This window comes from Heterodontus francisci, chromosome 2, assembly GCF_036365525.1.
Source record: "Heterodontus francisci isolate sHetFra1 chromosome 2, sHetFra1.hap1, whole genome shotgun sequence".
In the NCBI taxonomy this organism is placed as follows: Eukaryota; Metazoa; Chordata; class Chondrichthyes; order Heterodontiformes; family Heterodontidae; genus Heterodontus; species Heterodontus francisci.
The window spans coordinates 100023967-100039295 of record NC_090372.1 but is presented as its reverse complement, the minus strand read 5'-3'; the positions used below and the strand labels follow the sequence as shown (position 1 = coordinate 100039295).

Here is a 15329-nt window from a genome sequence, read left to right as displayed (position 1 = left end):
CAAATATTTCCAGATTTTCAACTGCCAACTTTGCTATGAACTAAAGACAGTAGTCGGCATCCATATCTTTATATATTGCACACAATGGTGCTTGAAAATGTATGCTCAGTGAGCAGCAATGCAAATCTTAAGAGCATTTTTTCTGGCTTGAGCCAATTTCCCAGCAGAGGTAGATTTGGCTTCAAGTTTAACTTGTTGAACTTTTTTTTATCCTTGTTAATGATCTAGCCTGTACTGACCATGTGGTAGGCAACAGGTCAAAGTGATTTGAACCAATTCATAACTAGTCTCTAGCAGACAGCGGTTATTACACTGGAAAATAAGACTGTTGCCAAAATAATGAAATTCACCTGTGACACATCTGGGAGAGGAAGCAGCCACACAATGTAATGAAGCAGTACAGCCTTTTTGCTTCATTAACTCACGAGACATGACATGAAAACAACATTTCTTTATACACTTGGGTGATACAATTGTGCTTAGATGCCCATCCCCAAGGAACTGCTGAAAGCATGCATTGATAAATTGGTTAACAAAATTGCTGGAAAGGCAAATAAATTTTGACAACTCCTTGGAAGGTAACAATGACTTTGGAGGAGTCTACTCATATGGAGAGCTAACCTGGCAGTCCCAAACCAAGTCGAATTGAAGTTAAGGCAGTTCAGTTAGGGTCAACACGGTGTCAGATTTGATTAACCTGGAAAGAACCACTGACACCACTGTTTTTTTTTTAATAGAGATACAGCACTGAAACAGGCCCTTCAGCCCACCGAGTCTGTGCCGACCAACAACCACCCATTTATACTAACCCTACAGTAATCCCATATTCCCTACCACCTACCTACACTCGGGGCAATGGCCAACTTACCTATCACCTGCAAGTCTTTGGCTGTGGGAGGAAACAGGAGCACCCGGCGAAAACCCACGCGGTCACAGGGAGAACTTGCAAACTCCGCACAGGCAGTACCCAGAATTGAACCCGGGTCTCTGGAGCTGTGAGGCTGCGGTGCTAACCACTGCGCCACTGTGCCGCCCTTTTGTTTGAGTGGTGTTAATTGAGTAATAAATATTGGCCGTCCATAAGGAGAACCTCTCTGCTCTTTTTCAAATAGTAACGAGAGCCTTGAAATCTGGCTGAGTAAGCAGCTTAACATCTTAACCAAAAGACCACATCTAAATACTGTACTCAAGTGTCAGGCTAGATTATGATGTTCAAGTTTCTAGAATAGAGTTTCAACCCATAACCTACTGATTTAAAATGCAAGAGTGGTACCAGTAAATGCACAGTGATACATGAAGCATATTAAGCACTCTATTCCAAGCCAACAGAAAGGTACAAGCTTACCTTTTCTGACAAATACTGATCATAAACACCAACAGCTGCAGCACGCAGCAATCCTTTGGTTTGATTGCTCCTTCTTTTGCCATCCTTTTGCACACTTCGCAAAACATCCAGCTGCTGCTGTGCAGTGACTCTGTATCCTTCCACAGTTAGCCAGAAGAAGAGATGTGCCTGTCCCCCAGTCTGCTGCATGTAATCTGCAACCAGAAAGATATTCACCTTTTAATGGTCTGCGGAAACTTGATCAGTTTCACTTCATAATTTGACCCAATAATTTCCCTCAAATATTTCATTAGCGTTACGTCTAATGGTATTAATTCTATAAGTTAGACAAATAGAAAAACAATTACCAGATCTTAAAATTAATAAAACAAAATACTGTGGATGCTGGAAATCTGAAACAAAAAAAAAAAATGCTCAGAAATTCTCAGCAAATCAGGTTGCATCTGTGGGGAGAAAAACAGTTGACCTTTCATCCAAACTGTTAAATGTTGGAAATGTAATAGGTTTTGAGCAAGTGAAAGTGGGGGAGTGAAGAACAAAAGGGAAGTTGATAGGTTGGAGGGCAGGGCAGATTCTTGAAACCTTTCATCATTTAGACTGTTAATGATCTGTTTTTAGTGGTGTTTGTTGAACACAGGAATAGGCCATCAGTCCCTCAAACCTGTTCCACTTTTCTATGATAGATTTTTTTTAAATTCATTTGTGGGATCTGGGGCGTCGCTGGCTGGGCCAGCATTTATTGCCCATCCTGAACTGCCCTTCGGAAGGTGGTGGTGAGCTGCCTTCTTGAACCGCTGCAGTCCTTGGGATGTAGGTCATTCCTTTTCTTAGATTGGAGAAGTTTAATACAACAGAGTGGCTCAGAGAGCATTTAAAAGTCATCCACATTGCTGTGGCTCTGGAGTCACATGCAGGCCAGATCAGATAAGGACAGGAGATTTGCTTCCCTGAAGGAATTAGTGAACCAGGTGAGTTTTTACAACAATCAACAATGCTTTCATGGTCATCATTAGACTAGCTTTTAGGAACATAGGAGGAGTGGGCCATTCAGCCCATCGAGCCTGCCCCACCATTCAATACGACCATGGCTGATCATCCACTTCAATGCCTTTTTCCCACGCTATCCTCATCTCCCTTTATGTCACTGGTATTTAGAAATCAGTCAATCTCTGCTTTAAACATACTCAATGACTGAGCTTCCACAGCCCTCTGGGGTAGAGAATTTCAAAGATTCACAACCAAATGAGTAAAAGAGATTCCTCTTCATCTCTGTCCTAAATAGCTTCCCCCTTACTTTGAAATTGTGTCCCCTGCTTCTAGACTCCCCAACCAGGGGAAACATCTTACCTGCATCTACCCTGTCCATCCCTTTAACTACTTTGTAGGTTTCAATGTGATCACCCCTCATTCTTCAAACTACAGGCCCAATTTCCCGAATCTCTCTTCATAGGACAGTCGTGCCATCCCGGGAACATGTCTGCTAAACCTTTGTTGCACTCCCTTTATGGCAATAATATCTTTCCTAAGGTAAGGGGACCAGAACTGCACAGAGTACTCCAGGTGCTATAAAAAAAGAAAGAAATATAATTGAAGCAAGACTTCACTACTTTTGTACTCAAATCCTCCTGCGATATAGGCTAACATACCATTAGCCTTCTTAATTGTTTGCTGCATTTGCATGTTAGCTTTCAGTGACTTATTGACGAGGACACCCAGGTCCCTTTATGCATCTTCTTTTTTTTTCTTTTGGGCCTCCTTATCTCGAGAGACAATGGATACGCGCCTGGAGGTGGTCAGTGGTTTGTGAAGCAGCGCCTGGAGTGGCTATAAAGGCCAATTCTGGAGTGACAGGCTCTTCCACAGGTGCTGCAGAGAAATTTGTTTGTCGGGGCTGTTGCACAGTTGGCTCTCCCCTTGCGCCTCTGTCTTTTTTCCTGCCAACTACTAAGTCTCTTCGACTCGCCACAATTTAGCCCTGTCTTTATGGCTGCCCGCCAGCTCTGGCGAATGCTGGCAACTGACTCCCACGACTTGTGATCAATGTCACAGGATTTCATGTCGCGTTTGCAGACGTCTTTATAGCGGAGACATGGACGGCCGGTGGGTCTGATACCAGTGGCGAGCTCGCTGTACAATGTGTCTTTGGGGATCCTGCCATCTTCCATGCGGCTCACATGGCCAAGCCATCTCAAGCGCCGCTGACTCAGTAGTGTGTATAAGCTGGGGGTGTTGGCCGCTTCAAGGACTTCTGTGTTGGAGATATAGTCCTGCCACCTGATGCCAAGTATTCTCCGAAGGCAGCGAAGATGGAATGAATTGAGACGTCGCTCTTGGCTGGCATACGTTGTCCAGGCCTCGCTGCCGTAGAGCAAGGTACTGAGGACACAGGCCTGATACACTTGGACTTTTGTGTTCCGTGTCAGTGCGCCATTTTCCCACACTCTCTTGGCCAGTCTGGACATAGCAGTGGAAGCCTTACCCATGCGCTTGTTGATTTCTGCATCTAGAGACAGGTTACTGGTGATAGTTGAGCCTAGGTAGGTGAACTCTTGAACCACTTCCAGAGCGTGGTCGCCAATATTGATGGATGGAGCATTTCTGACGTCCTGCCCCATGATGTTCGTTTTCTTGAGGCTGATGGTTAGGCCAAATTCATTGCAGGCAGCCGCAAACCTGTCGATGAGACTCTGCAGGCACTCTTCAGTGTGAGATGTTAAAGCAGCATCGTCAGCAAAGAGGAGTTCTCTGATGAGGACTTTCCGTACTTTGGACTTCGCTCTTAGACAGGAAAGGTTGAACAACCTGCCCCCTGATCTTGTGTGGAGGAAAATTCCTTCTTCAGAGGATTTGAACGCATGTGAAAGCAGCAGGGAGAAGAAAATCCCAAAAAGTGTGGGTGCGAGAACACAGCCCTGTTTCACACCACTCAGGATAGGAAAGGGCTCTGATGAGGAGCCACCATGTTGAATTGTGCCTTTCATATTGTCATGGAATGAGGTGATGATACTTAGTAGCTTTGGTGGACATCCGATCTTTTCTAGTAGTCTGAAGAGACCACGTCTGCTGACGAGGTCAAAGGCTTTGGTGAGATCAATGAAAGCAATGTAGAGGGGCATCTGTTGTTCACGGCATTTCTCCTGTATCTGTATCTCCTGTATCTAGCTTTCAGTGACTTATTGACGAGGACACCCAGGTCCCTTTATGCATCTACACTTTCTAAATCTTACCATTTAAGAAATACTCTGCACATATGTTCCTCCTGCCAAAGTGGATAATCTCACATTTTTCCACATTATATTCCACCTGACACATTCTTGCCCACTCACTAAGTCTGTCCAAATTTCCTTGAAGCCGCTTTGCAGATTCCTCACAACACACATTTCCACCTAGTTTTGTGCCATCCACGAACTTGGAAATAGTACATTTGGTCCCATACATCCAAATCATTGATATATATTGTGAACAGCTGGGGCCCAAGCACTGATCTTTGCAGTACCCCACTAGTCACAGTCTGCCAACTCGACAATGATCCGTTTATTCCTACTCTCTGCTTTCTGCCTGTTAACCAGTTCTTAATCCATGCCAGTATATTCCCTCCTATCCCATGTGCTTAATTTTGCTAACCAACCTTCTGTGGGGGGCTTTATCAAAAGCCTTCTCACCAACTCCCCTTTATCAATTCTGTTAGTAACATCCTCAAAAATTCCAACAGGTTCGTCAAACATGATTTCCCATTCATAAATCCATGTTAACTATGCCCAATCAGATCATTATTATCCAAGTGTCCATTTAACACATCCTTTAGAATACATTCTAGCATTTTCCCTGTGACTGATGTAAACCTAGCTGGTCTGTAATTCCCTGTTTTCTCTCTCCCTCCCTTCTTAAATAATGGGGTGACATTTGCTACCTTCCAATCTGCAGGAACCATTCCAGAATCTATACAATTTTGGAAGATGATCACCAATGCATCCACTATCTCCATAGATACCTCTTTCAACACTCTGGGATGTAGAATATCAGGTCCCAGGGACTTATCAACCTTCAGCCCCATCAATTTCTCCAATACAACCTTCACACTAATACGAATGTCCTTCAATTCCTCATTCTCCCCAATCTCTTGGATCTCTAATTCTGGGAGATGTCAAGTATCTTCCTCAGTGAAGACAGACACAAAGTAATCATTTAGCTTCTCTACCATTTCTTTATTTCCCATTATAAATTCTCCTGACTCTGTAATGGATCCACATTTATCTTTGCCAAACATTTCCTTTTCACGTACCTTTAGAAGCTTTTACAGTCAGTTTTTATGTTTTTTGCTAGCTTACTTTCAATTTCTATTCTCCCTTTATCGGTTTCTTTGTTCTCCTTTCTGTATTGTAAAAGCCTCCCAATCCTCAGGTTTATTACTATTTCTGGCAACTTTATAGGCCTTTGCTTTTAATCTCATACAATTCTTAAATTCCTTTGTTATCCACGGTTGACTGCCTTTACTTTTGGGGTTTTTGTGCTTTGAAGGAATGCATAGTTGCTGTAAACTATGTCATATTTCTTCAAAGACTATCCATTGCCGATGTACTGTCATACCTTTTAATGTATTTTCACAATCCACCTCAGCCAATTTGCCCCTCTTACCTTCATAATTTCCTTTGTTCAAATTTAACACCCTGGCTTCAGATTGAACTAGCTTACTTTCAAACATAATGTAAAATTCTGTCATTATGGTCGCACATTCCGAAAGGTTCTTTTACAACATTATTAGCTCTTTCTCATTACATAATACTGATCTAAAATAGCCTGTTCTCTCGTTGGTTCCTCAACATATTCTCCAGAAAACCATCCCTAATACACTCCAGAAACTCATCCTCCACAGCATTAGTGCTCATTAGCTTTAACCAGTCTATATGAAGACTGACGTCACCCATGCTACATGCTTCTCTAATCTCCTGATTAATACCATGCCCCACACTACCACTACTGTTTGGTGGCCTATAAACAACTCCTACCAATGTTTTCTGCCCCTTGCTGTTTCTTAGCTCCAACCAAGCAGATTCCACATTTTGTTCACAGAAACATAGAAAACAGGAGCAAGAGTAGGCCATTCGGCCCTTCAAGCCTGCTCTGCCATTCATTATGATCATGGCTGATCAGCCAACTCAGTAACCTGTTCCTGCTTTCTCCCCATATCCTTTGATCCCTTTCGCCCCAAGAGCTATATCTAACTCCTTCTTGAAAACATACAATGTTTTGTCCTTAACTGCTTTCTGTGGTAGCTTCCGACCCTTCGGTTCTTCCGATCAGAGATCCTCCCTTACTAATGTACTGATCTCATCCCTTATCAGCGCAACACCACCTACTTTTCCTTTTTGCCCGTCCTACCTAAATGTCAAATATCCTTGAATATTCAGCTCCCAGTCTGGATCACCCTGCAGCCAGGTTTCTGTAATGGCAATTAGATCAGATCCATTTACCTCTTTTTGTGCCTTTAAATCATCTACCTTGTTGCAAATGCTACGTGCATTCAGGTAGAGTGCCCTTAACCTTGTCTTCTTGACATTATTCTGCATTCTAAGCCTAGTCGATACTCTCCTTTGTTTTGCCTGCCTTCTAATGTCACTTAAATAAATGCAAAATACTGCGGATGCTGGAAATCTGAAATAAAAACAAGAAATGCTGGAACCACTCAGCAGGTCTGGCAGCAGCTGTGGAAAGAGAAGCAGAGTTAACGTTTCGGTCACAGACCCGGAACGTTAACTCTGCTTCTCTTTCCACAGCTGCTGCCAGACCTGCTGAGTGGTTCCAGCATTTCTTGTTTTTATTTCTAATGTCACTTGCTATTTTTCTACCTCCTGTTACCAGCTTTACTTCCTTCCAATTTAAGCAACCCTCAGGTTCACATCCCCCTGACAAGCTCGTTTAATCCCTCCCCAACAGCACTAGCAAATCTCCCTGCGAGGATGTTAGTTCCAGTCCTGTTAAGGTGCAGTCCATCCATCTTGTACAGGTCCCACCTGCCCCAGAACCAGTCCCAATGCTTCAGAAATGTGATTCACTCCCTCCTACACCAATTCTCCAGCCACGTGTTCAATCGATCAATCCTCCTATTCCTATACTCACTAGAACGTGGCACTGGGAGTGATCCTGAGATTACTGCTCTTGAGGTCCTGCTTTTTAATTTCCTTCTTAACTCCCTAAAATCTGCTTTCAGGACCTCATCCGTCTTCCCACCTGTGTCATTGGTACCAATGTGGACCACGGCCTCTGGCTGTTCACCCTACCCCAGAGAATGTCCTCCAGCCGCTCTGTGACATCCTTGACCCTGGCACCAGACCGTCATGGAGTTACGTTTGCTGTCGCAGAAACGCCTGTCTGATTCAGACTATCGAATCCCCTATCACTATTGCTCTTCGACTCTTTTTCCTCCCTCCTGTGCAGCTGAGCCACCCGTGGAGACATGGAATTTGCTCTGGCTGCACTGCCCTGAGGAACCATTATCCAGTATCCAAAATGGAAAACCAATTAGCAAGCAAGTTAAACTCAGCGGACTCCTGCACTGACTGCCTGGCAGTCACCCGCTCCCTCTCCACCTGCATGTTCCTAACCTGCAGTGTGACCACCTCTCTAAATGCGCTATTCCACGTAATCCTCTGCCTCACGAATGCACAACAGTGACTGCAGCCAACGCCCAAGATCTGAAACCGGGAGCTCAAGCTTCTGCAGCTGGTGACACTTCCTGCAGATGTGTTCGTCTAGAACATGTGGTGCTTACATGACTTCCCACATACCGCAGGATGTACATTCCACTTGGCCAAGCTGATCTGCCATACCGTAACTTTAAAAAACTTATTACAAGGTGAAGTAGAATAACTTACCAGTTACTCACCAATCAGCTTCTTTCCCTGTACTGAAAAGAGAGGCAGCTACTGGAGACTGAAAAAAGGTAGAAGAAAGGAAGAAGCCCCTCCCTCATGCACCAAACTCCCACTTTACACTGTGCACTCAAATTTATTTTTTTCTTAATTTCTTAATTTATACTGCTCCTCGTTACCCAACTCCCTTCTTCACACACTCTGCCTCCAGCAACATTCAGTGCAGACAAGCAGCACTGAGAGACCCTTAATTTATACTCTGAAAACAATGCTGTAATTTAATTCCAGATTTATTAATTGAATTCAAATTTCACCATCTGTCATGGTGGGATTCAAACCCAAGTTCCCAGAGCATTAGCCTGGACCTCTGGATTACTAGTGACATTACCACCACCTCCCCCTATATGGACCATGGTTGATCTCTTCTTGAACCCCTTTTACCCACCTTTATTTCATATCCCTGGATACCCTTACCTAAAAAAACCTATTGATTGCTGCCATAAAAATTGACCCAACATTTACAGGCTTGTGGAAGAGAGTTCCAGATTGGCACCACCTTGTGTGTGGAAAATGCCCCTTTTCTTATGGATTTCCCCACCAGAGGGAATAGCTTATTTGTGTCTACCCTACTGAATTTCTCAATTTTAAACTAGAAGGGGCCTACAAAACATTCACAGTCAAAATAATATCTTTATTGCAACAGTATTAATTTAAATACAGGTTTATTAGTTATTCATTCACCACTTTAACAGAATCAAAACTTCTCATTCTGCAAAAAACTACATAAAGCTGTCCATGGGCAAAAACAGGTGTGGGAATATGAATACCATTTTGGTTAGAGTCTGACCTTATGACTTCTTTATAGTCACAGAATATGAAAATCTAATTGGAAACTGTTTTGTCCAGAGTTGAAAAGGCAGGTTTACATCTGAAGGGCTCAATATCATTCAAGGAATAAACACTATTTCCTTGAAATCTGCCCGTTATAATTTCAGCATCTAACAGACGAAAATAGCTTCCTAACAAGCTTGTTCTATGACAAAGTCCTTGTTTAGGATTCATGTTTTGTGGCAACATTACAGCTGCTCCCTCCTTGAGTCTAAGTTTGTGCGATGGCATGCCCATTGGAGTTAGACTGTGTAGAAACTCTGCAGGGTAAAGACTATCATCAATTTTATCTATAGAATCAAAGCTGATGTATTCTTTTAATTCACTTGGCAGCTTTTCTAAAACTTCTTCACTCCTGCATTACAACAGTGACTACACTTCAAAAAAAAAAGTGCTTAATTGGCTATAAAGCGCTTTGAGACGTTCGGTTGTCATGAAAGATGCTATATAAATGCAAGTCTTTTTTTAAGTAAATTTTCATTTTTAGCACAAAGAATAGTTTTCGAAGAAAAGGTTGTATCAAATAACTGTCCCTGCCATTTTGCCACACTTCAATTCCATCATCTCATCCACCCCTCCCATGCCATCCTCACCCCATTCCTCAAGAAAACAACCTTGCCAGCCAGGGTAACTCCCCTTACTTTCTGCTGTTTTTGTTGTCCACCAGTCCCTCCACCCTGCTGCAACCAACCATCAGCAGCCACACTTATGTCATGCACTCCAGCCCCCATGTGCATGTGCCTTCGCATGCGTCAGGCACTGCCTACCAAATAAACTCACCAGATGCATCCTTTAAAGTGACCAATCAAAACAGTCTGGACAGACAAAAACCTGACTATTAAAAATATACTTCAATTAAAATACCCCTCAACCATCTAAACTCAAGGAAATACAAGCCAAGATTATTCAATTTGTCCTCAAAATGTAACCTTTCACAGCCTGGTATTATTCCGCATAAGTGGATTTGCACACCTTCCAAGGCTAAAACATTTTTTCTATGGTTCGCTGCACAAATCTGAACGCAATACTCCAAATGAGGTCTCGACAAAACTCTGCAACTAAAGCATTTCTTTGCTACTTCAACTCCCTTGAGAAAAGAACATTCCATTAGCCACTTCAATTACTTTCTGTACTTGTGCACTCCTTGTGATTTATGGACATGGGCACCCAAAGTGCTTTGCTTCCCCATAACTTAATATTTTCTTAATGGCGAAAGACTATTTTTTTTTGGATCCAAAGTGTGTGATCTCACAGTTCCCTCCACTGAACTCTATTTGCCACTAAGCCTACAGGATAAATGCTCGCCAGGACATTAGGGGAAATTCCCCTGCTCTACCTTGCATTCTGCCACACGATTTTTTTTTTTACACCCACCTGAGAGGGTAGATGAGGTGTCATGAGAAAGATAACACCTCCAACAATGTGGTATCTCAGTACTCTATCGAAGCATCAGTCTAGATGACATGCTCTATCCTGGAGTAGGACTTAGCACTTCAACTTTCTGAAAACAGACTCAAGAATTCTACCACTGAGCCAAAGCTGACAATTTAAATTTTACGACATTTTAATTTTGTCCAGGGGTCTATTCTGAATTTGATGCATTTTCTCAGAGGCTACTAATGTTGTGCACATTGATGCATGACCCTCACAAAAATTAATCGGGATACGATTACTGCAATTAATCTGGTCCAAAGCTGAAGATCAGAAAATTCTACATCTGACAGTCAGACTTAATAAGCAAGGGGCAATAAATTTGTAATTGAGAACACATTATCTGAATGAAGTACACTAGTAGTGTAGGTTCATACCTTGCATTCATTATGTGATGAGCTCCCAATCCCAGTTATTCTATAAGGGAATGGAACACTGCAAGAGATTCACCCTCAGGCATACAGCTCCCATCAACTAATCTGAGCAACACTGACAGAGATATGGCCAATAAATTGCTCATGAACTCTCAAGCTGGTTTTGTTACTCAGAGATCATGGGCTGAATTTAGTGAGCCTGTTGTAGGTCCGGACAGTGGACCTGGAAGTTGGCGCTGTTCCCATTTGTCACATGGACGGCTGGTCCACCACGATCACGCAGGCGTGACCACTCTACATAATGGAGACGCAGGGCCCAACCAATCACACGGTGGCAGCAGGATGTGAGACACTGAACATGGCACTGGTGTGTTGGTGCCATATTTAAAGCCCTGCAAAAGCCCTGTTTGCGTGCTACTTTGGACTCTCTTGCTGCTAGCGCTTCACACCCGAGACTGGTGTTGGTGACTCTGGAACACCCCACCCCCCCAGAGACCGACCCCACAGGGTGGCAGGGCCAAGCCACAGGGTAGCCCTATGGTTTAGTGATGTTGCTCTCCAGATTATCCTCCAGGCTGCAAGGAAAAGGTGGGAGTTTCTCTTCCCCAGTGATAGCAAGAAGAGATCCTCCTGTCTAACCAAGCAAGCCTTGATGGGGATAGTTGAGGAGGTTAGCAGCAGTAGGTACAGTGCCGCAAGAGGGGCAACGACCACCTGTGTTCTGTGATTGCAAGTGGCTACGCAGGAGAAAGCGGAAATGGGGAAGGAGGCACTACAACGGTGCAGGCACAGGGAGTTAGGCATCGCCTCATCCTGACAGATGCATGGCTGCATCTTGGCCACACTCCACCTTCCTTCATTTCTAACCCCCATTAACTCAGACAGCAGGCGGGAGCAGGAGCTGTACTGGGTACCCCAGTAGGGGACGAGGGGTTGACAGTAGCAGAACTTTCATGTTGAGCTCAATGCAAAAGTATGACCATCTCCCTCTTTCCACTTGCACGACGAGGGTCCATAACAGGAGGGAGACAGCCCGGATTGGTGGAAGAATCCCAGACCTTCAGCCTCTCCCCATAGCAGAGGAAGAACCATTAGAATTGGTGGGAACACAGGGCGGCCGCTCCATATAAGATGTAGAGACTGGAGTCTCTGCGCAAGGGAGTGACGATTGTCTTTCATCGATCTACAGTTCGCTTCTAGAGATCCACATCACACATGGTTGGCATGCCGAGATCTGCACAGCCTAAGCCACACATGTTTGTGTTCTCTTATGCAAGTTGCAGTCTGCAGGAGACTCAAGCAGAAGGGGGACTGCAGTCAACCTCTAAGAAGGAACCACAGTCAGAGGAAGCAATACCCCATGACCCTCGTGCACCTTCCACCAGGGCAGAAACTTCCACCTCTGTGGGTTTCCCACTCGCTGTTGATTCAGAGTCACAAACTGGTGAGAGCACCGCACATGTGCCTGAGCAATTGGCAAGGCTGAGACAGTAGAGGCATCTGACAGCCAGAAGACTGTGAGTGGCCAAGCCAATGCTGAGCCAAAGGCTGATGACGAGCTTCTGGTGTCGACAGCACAGGGCATGCTGCAGTTGCAGAGAGGCAACGCAACATCTGCGCAGCCACGAGTGGACAATGGAGGAGTCCATTCATGTCATAAGTGCTGCCATGTCTCAGGTGTGTGCGCCCATGGCTTCCTCCATTGAGAGCCAGATCCAACAAATGCGCAGAGACCTGCACACCATTGCCTTGGCCATGAGCTCAACGTAGCAGTGGAAAGGCGAGAGAAGGGAAATTCAAGTGAGCCTTGAAAGGGAGGAGTAGAGGCTGACCTCCACAGCTGGGGGCTTCCCGCAGGGCACTCAGAGTGTGGACACTGGCTCCTCAGACCCTCTTGTCAATGAGCTCAGTTCCAGCAGCTGCGATGCCAGAGAAGAGTCCTGCACCAGTGCAGGAAACCCGCAGGCAGCTGGGGCCCTCCAGGCCTCAGACAGTCAGAGGACGGCCACCAAAGTCATCTCATTCCAAGGGGCAACGTGATCAGCAGCTTGCCTCCAGCCCAGCTGTTAGCGATGGGTTCATACCTCGTAGAAGCACTTGTAAGTGTATAAAGGAAGCCCACAGAGATACTTGAGAGTTTACAGGCATTTGAAAGTTGACATGTGCTGCATCATATACCATTCGTGTTCTAGCAATTAATCTTCATTGTATAAAACTGATTATTCTATCATGCATTAATGGTGAGCTGCTGACTTTACCCTTCCCCTTAGTGGAATACAATTGTAGGCACTGTCCTCATTTGAATATGATCTCCCATAGGCCATAGCACATGGGCACCAAGCACTGCACAGAAACAGAAAAGAGGCAGCAGACTACATGCACTGAGGTGACTCTGCTTTTGACTCTGAGTGCCATCAGGGTGGCTGGAAGCGGGTAAATACTAGATTGTCTCTTGCCTCCTTTGCCCCAAGCTCAATATGCCTGGCCTCCGGTGCAAGGGCTTCAACATCCAGTGCTGCCTGCTCACCAACCTCCACCTCTTCGGCGGAGTAGTGTCGCTCAGGCATCTCAGTCATGCAAGGCCACCCCCCTCTGCAGTGCTAGATTGTGCAGAGCACAACAGACCACAACAGCATGCAAAACCCTTGCTGGGGCATGCTGAAGGGCTCCACAGGATCAATCTCAGTAACGGAACCTCATCTTCAGCAGCCGAATAGCCTCCTCGATGGTCACTCGGGTGGAGTGTGGCAAGTGTGCCTTTCCTCTGTTGTATTGCAAGAGTTCTTCACAGGCATCAGTAGCCAAGTCTTCAATGGGTAGCCTTTGTCCCAGAGAATCCATCCCTGAAGGGGACCGGAAAAGCTGCGGCACCTGGGACTATTAAAGTGCGTAGGCTCGTGGCTGCCTCCCAGGAAGCAGGCGCACACCTGTAGGAAGCACCTTCGGTGGTCGTACACCCGTTGAATGGAAGCCCTTCCTGTTGATGAAGGCAGTTGGCTGGTCTGATGGAGCCTTGATAGCCACATGCATGCAATCTATCGCAAGGAACCCAGCGACAGCCCCGAAGCCAATGGTCCTCTCAACCAGACTATCAGGGTCCGTCCAGTAGAGCAGTCGCTGGCCCTCTTAAACAGGGCACTGGACACCTCCTTGATGCAGCGGTGGGCTGCTGTCTGTGAGACCCCACACATGCCCCCAGTGGATTCTTGAAATGATCCAGACACGTAAAAGTTTAATACCACTGTAGTCTTCAGAGCCACGGGCATAGGGTGACCCCTGAATCCTATAGGATGCAACTCATCCTGCAGCAAAACGCATAAGTGAGTGGTGACCTCCCTGGAGAGCCGTAGTCTTTACTGACAATGCCGCTCAGACATCCGGAGGAAGCTGATTCGAGTGCAGTACACTCTCTGACACAGGTGGGCCCTTCTTGGCATGGCTGGCTGCTGCTACTCTCATCATGGAGCTTCACGGGCAGGGACAGCTGCCTCCCGGGCTTCCCTCTGTCAGAGGTGCTGCATCACGCCACAGGAGTCAAAAGAGACAGGATGTACGAGACCCGTGCCAGGTGACCTGTGGGCCTCCAGAGTGCTGTCAGTGCAAAGACGACACTGCCTTGGCAGCTGTGCTTTTGCTACTTCTCCTGGCAGACTCCCTGATGCTCCCAGCGCCTACCCTTGCTGAAAGCTGACCCTCTCATCCAGGAGTATGTGCAGCCAAACATCTCATTCAACAGTTTGGTCACCTGATACAGCTCGCAAAACACTAGGAAACAACCCCCCACCACCTTGCTTTCAGACAACCCAAAACCCTGCTTGCAGAGTGTCCCGCACTGCATGCCCACAATGACCTCTGCTCGGCCCTCTCCCCCAGTGCAGTGCTGGTCATGGCTGCCTATCCATTACGGCACTGAGGCCTTGCCTTGGTGCTGCCAGCTTTTAACAGTCATGAATCTGAAGGCACTTGAGGGCTGCCCGTCATCCACTTAATCTCAAGTCCCCAACTGAATCACGATGGATACTAATAGTGCTCTTCAATTTAAATTACTTTCCTGTCACATCGGGGCAGCGATGCCACCTTGGTGCTTTCCTATCACTAACTAAATCCAGAAGCACCATCATGACACTGGATATCCTGGCGGACACTTCTGACACAATTCTCCAGCCCCCACGCCTCCATTCCTGCTCCAAACGGCCGCACTAAATTCAGCCCCATGTGTGGAAAAAGGGAGAGAAAATATTGCATGTGTTTCTTGGCTATCTTTGATATTAGTGTTTGAAAATGTCTTGATAGCAGTGTGAAATAATAACTTTAACAATACCAACTGTTCCAATAGCTACCAGTGTTGGTAATCTGATACCATTGATCTGTCTTAGCACTATCCTTCAACTGGAAGTTTTGCTGATTATGATCTCAACTAAA

General features: G+C 45.5%; 1 protein-coding gene across 2 annotated transcripts in view; it reads right to left on the bottom strand.

The window, feature by feature from the left end:
• The window catches only part of LOC137346020 (sorting nexin-13-like), a 128476-nt gene that overhangs the window by 81766 nt on the left and 31381 nt on the right, over positions 1-15329 (bottom strand). For both annotated transcript variants that reach the window (XM_068009320.1, XM_068009327.1), the window contains exon 7: positions 1346-1539. In XM_068009320.1, the coding sequence (XP_067865421.1) occupies positions 1346-1539 (194 nt within the window). The remainder of the gene's footprint in view (positions 1-1345; positions 1540-15329) is intronic.